General features: G+C 36.1%; 1 protein-coding gene across 1 annotated transcript; it reads right to left on the bottom strand.

The window, feature by feature from the left end:
- Window positions 1–237: 237 nt before the first annotated feature.
- BCR41DRAFT_344910 (hypothetical protein) lies at window positions 238–768 on the bottom strand. The gene has a single exon (XM_022022622.1). The coding sequence runs from the start codon at window positions 555–557 to the stop codon at window positions 366–368; it is 192 nt and encodes a 63-aa protein (XP_021885935.1). The 5' UTR covers window positions 558–768; the 3' UTR covers window positions 238–365.
- Between the last annotated feature and the right edge of the window lie 331 nt (window positions 769–1,099).

The raw sequence follows: 1,099 nt of genomic DNA, 5'->3' as shown, positions 1-1,099 counted from the left end.
TTGCTCCAATATCTTGGAATAAATCAGTCACCAATAGATACGAACCTTAATCAAACTACTCACAAGAATATGGATTGCTTTATCCTCTCCAAAACCTCACTTCAGTTCAACGTGGGAGAATAACTCATGTTCATATCTTCATATCGCATTGTAAAAAAAAAAAAAAAAAAAAAACTTTGATAGGGCAACTATATACATGCTATAATAATGGATTAAAGTAAATCAAAGTTAATGCTGGAGCGGAATACAGAATGGATCAGGTACATGTACACCTGCAAGATAGCTAGCCTGTCACTTCTTTAGCTTTGCATTTTACATCAATAATTCGGACTACCATCCGACCGGTTGGTTGTAATAAATGAGATCTATTTTTTGCAGACATGGAGGAAAATAAAAAGTGTGAGTGTAAACAACAACATCGAGTGTAAGTCCAGCTGACAATGACCTTGCATTTGTCCATCTGTCAAGGATGCAAACTTCGGAGCATTAATACAGCTAAAAAGAAAACAGAGGCTGATAATTTTACGACATGTCCCATGGCCATGTCCTGTGCTCATGTTCCATGCTCATCTTCCATTGGGTCCACCTGCTGATGGTCTTTCTTCGTTTCACCCACAGTTGCTCTAATCTACTGTATTATATATATATATATATACATGTATGTGCTTCCTTTCTGACCTTCTTTCATTTGGGATTCCAAAAACACCAAGTATATATATATGTATGTATAAATATAGTTTGCACATATCATACAACAATGAAGACTATGCTCTCTCTTGCTCTTTTTTTTTTTTTCTCAGAAGATTTGAGCTTGGATTAGTTGCATAATACATGTGGCTAGGGAGTATGAAGAAATAATAATAAAAAGTAAAAAGGAATGAACAAAGACGATTAAGTTCGTATGATCGAAATGTATTTGTAATCACGTTGCCGGGAATGACATGGGGTCTAAAAAAAAAGAGTTGGTTATCTTCCTTTCCTGCCACTCAAAGGCTTTCAAGAGGACGAGCCTATTTTAAGTTGAATACCGAACACGGAATTAATACATGTGCCAAAAAATAGAATTGAACTGGTGGCTGATTCCGACTCGTGGTGCTTG

Source organism: Lobosporangium transversale (assembly GCF_002105155.1).
Source record: "Lobosporangium transversale strain NRRL 3116 chromosome Unknown BCR41scaffold_2, whole genome shotgun sequence".
Lineage (NCBI taxonomy): Eukaryota > Fungi > Mortierellomycota > Mortierellomycetes > Mortierellales > Mortierellaceae > Lobosporangium > Lobosporangium transversale.
The sequence above is the reverse complement of the archived record's forward strand: the minus strand, read 5'-3'. Positions and strand labels throughout refer to the sequence as shown.

Excerpts from the sequence above, each read along its gene's own strand:
- BCR41DRAFT_344910 (XM_022022622.1), bottom strand. The coding sequence starts at position 557 with ATGAGCACAGGACATGGCCATGGGACATGTCGTAAAATTATCAGCCTC.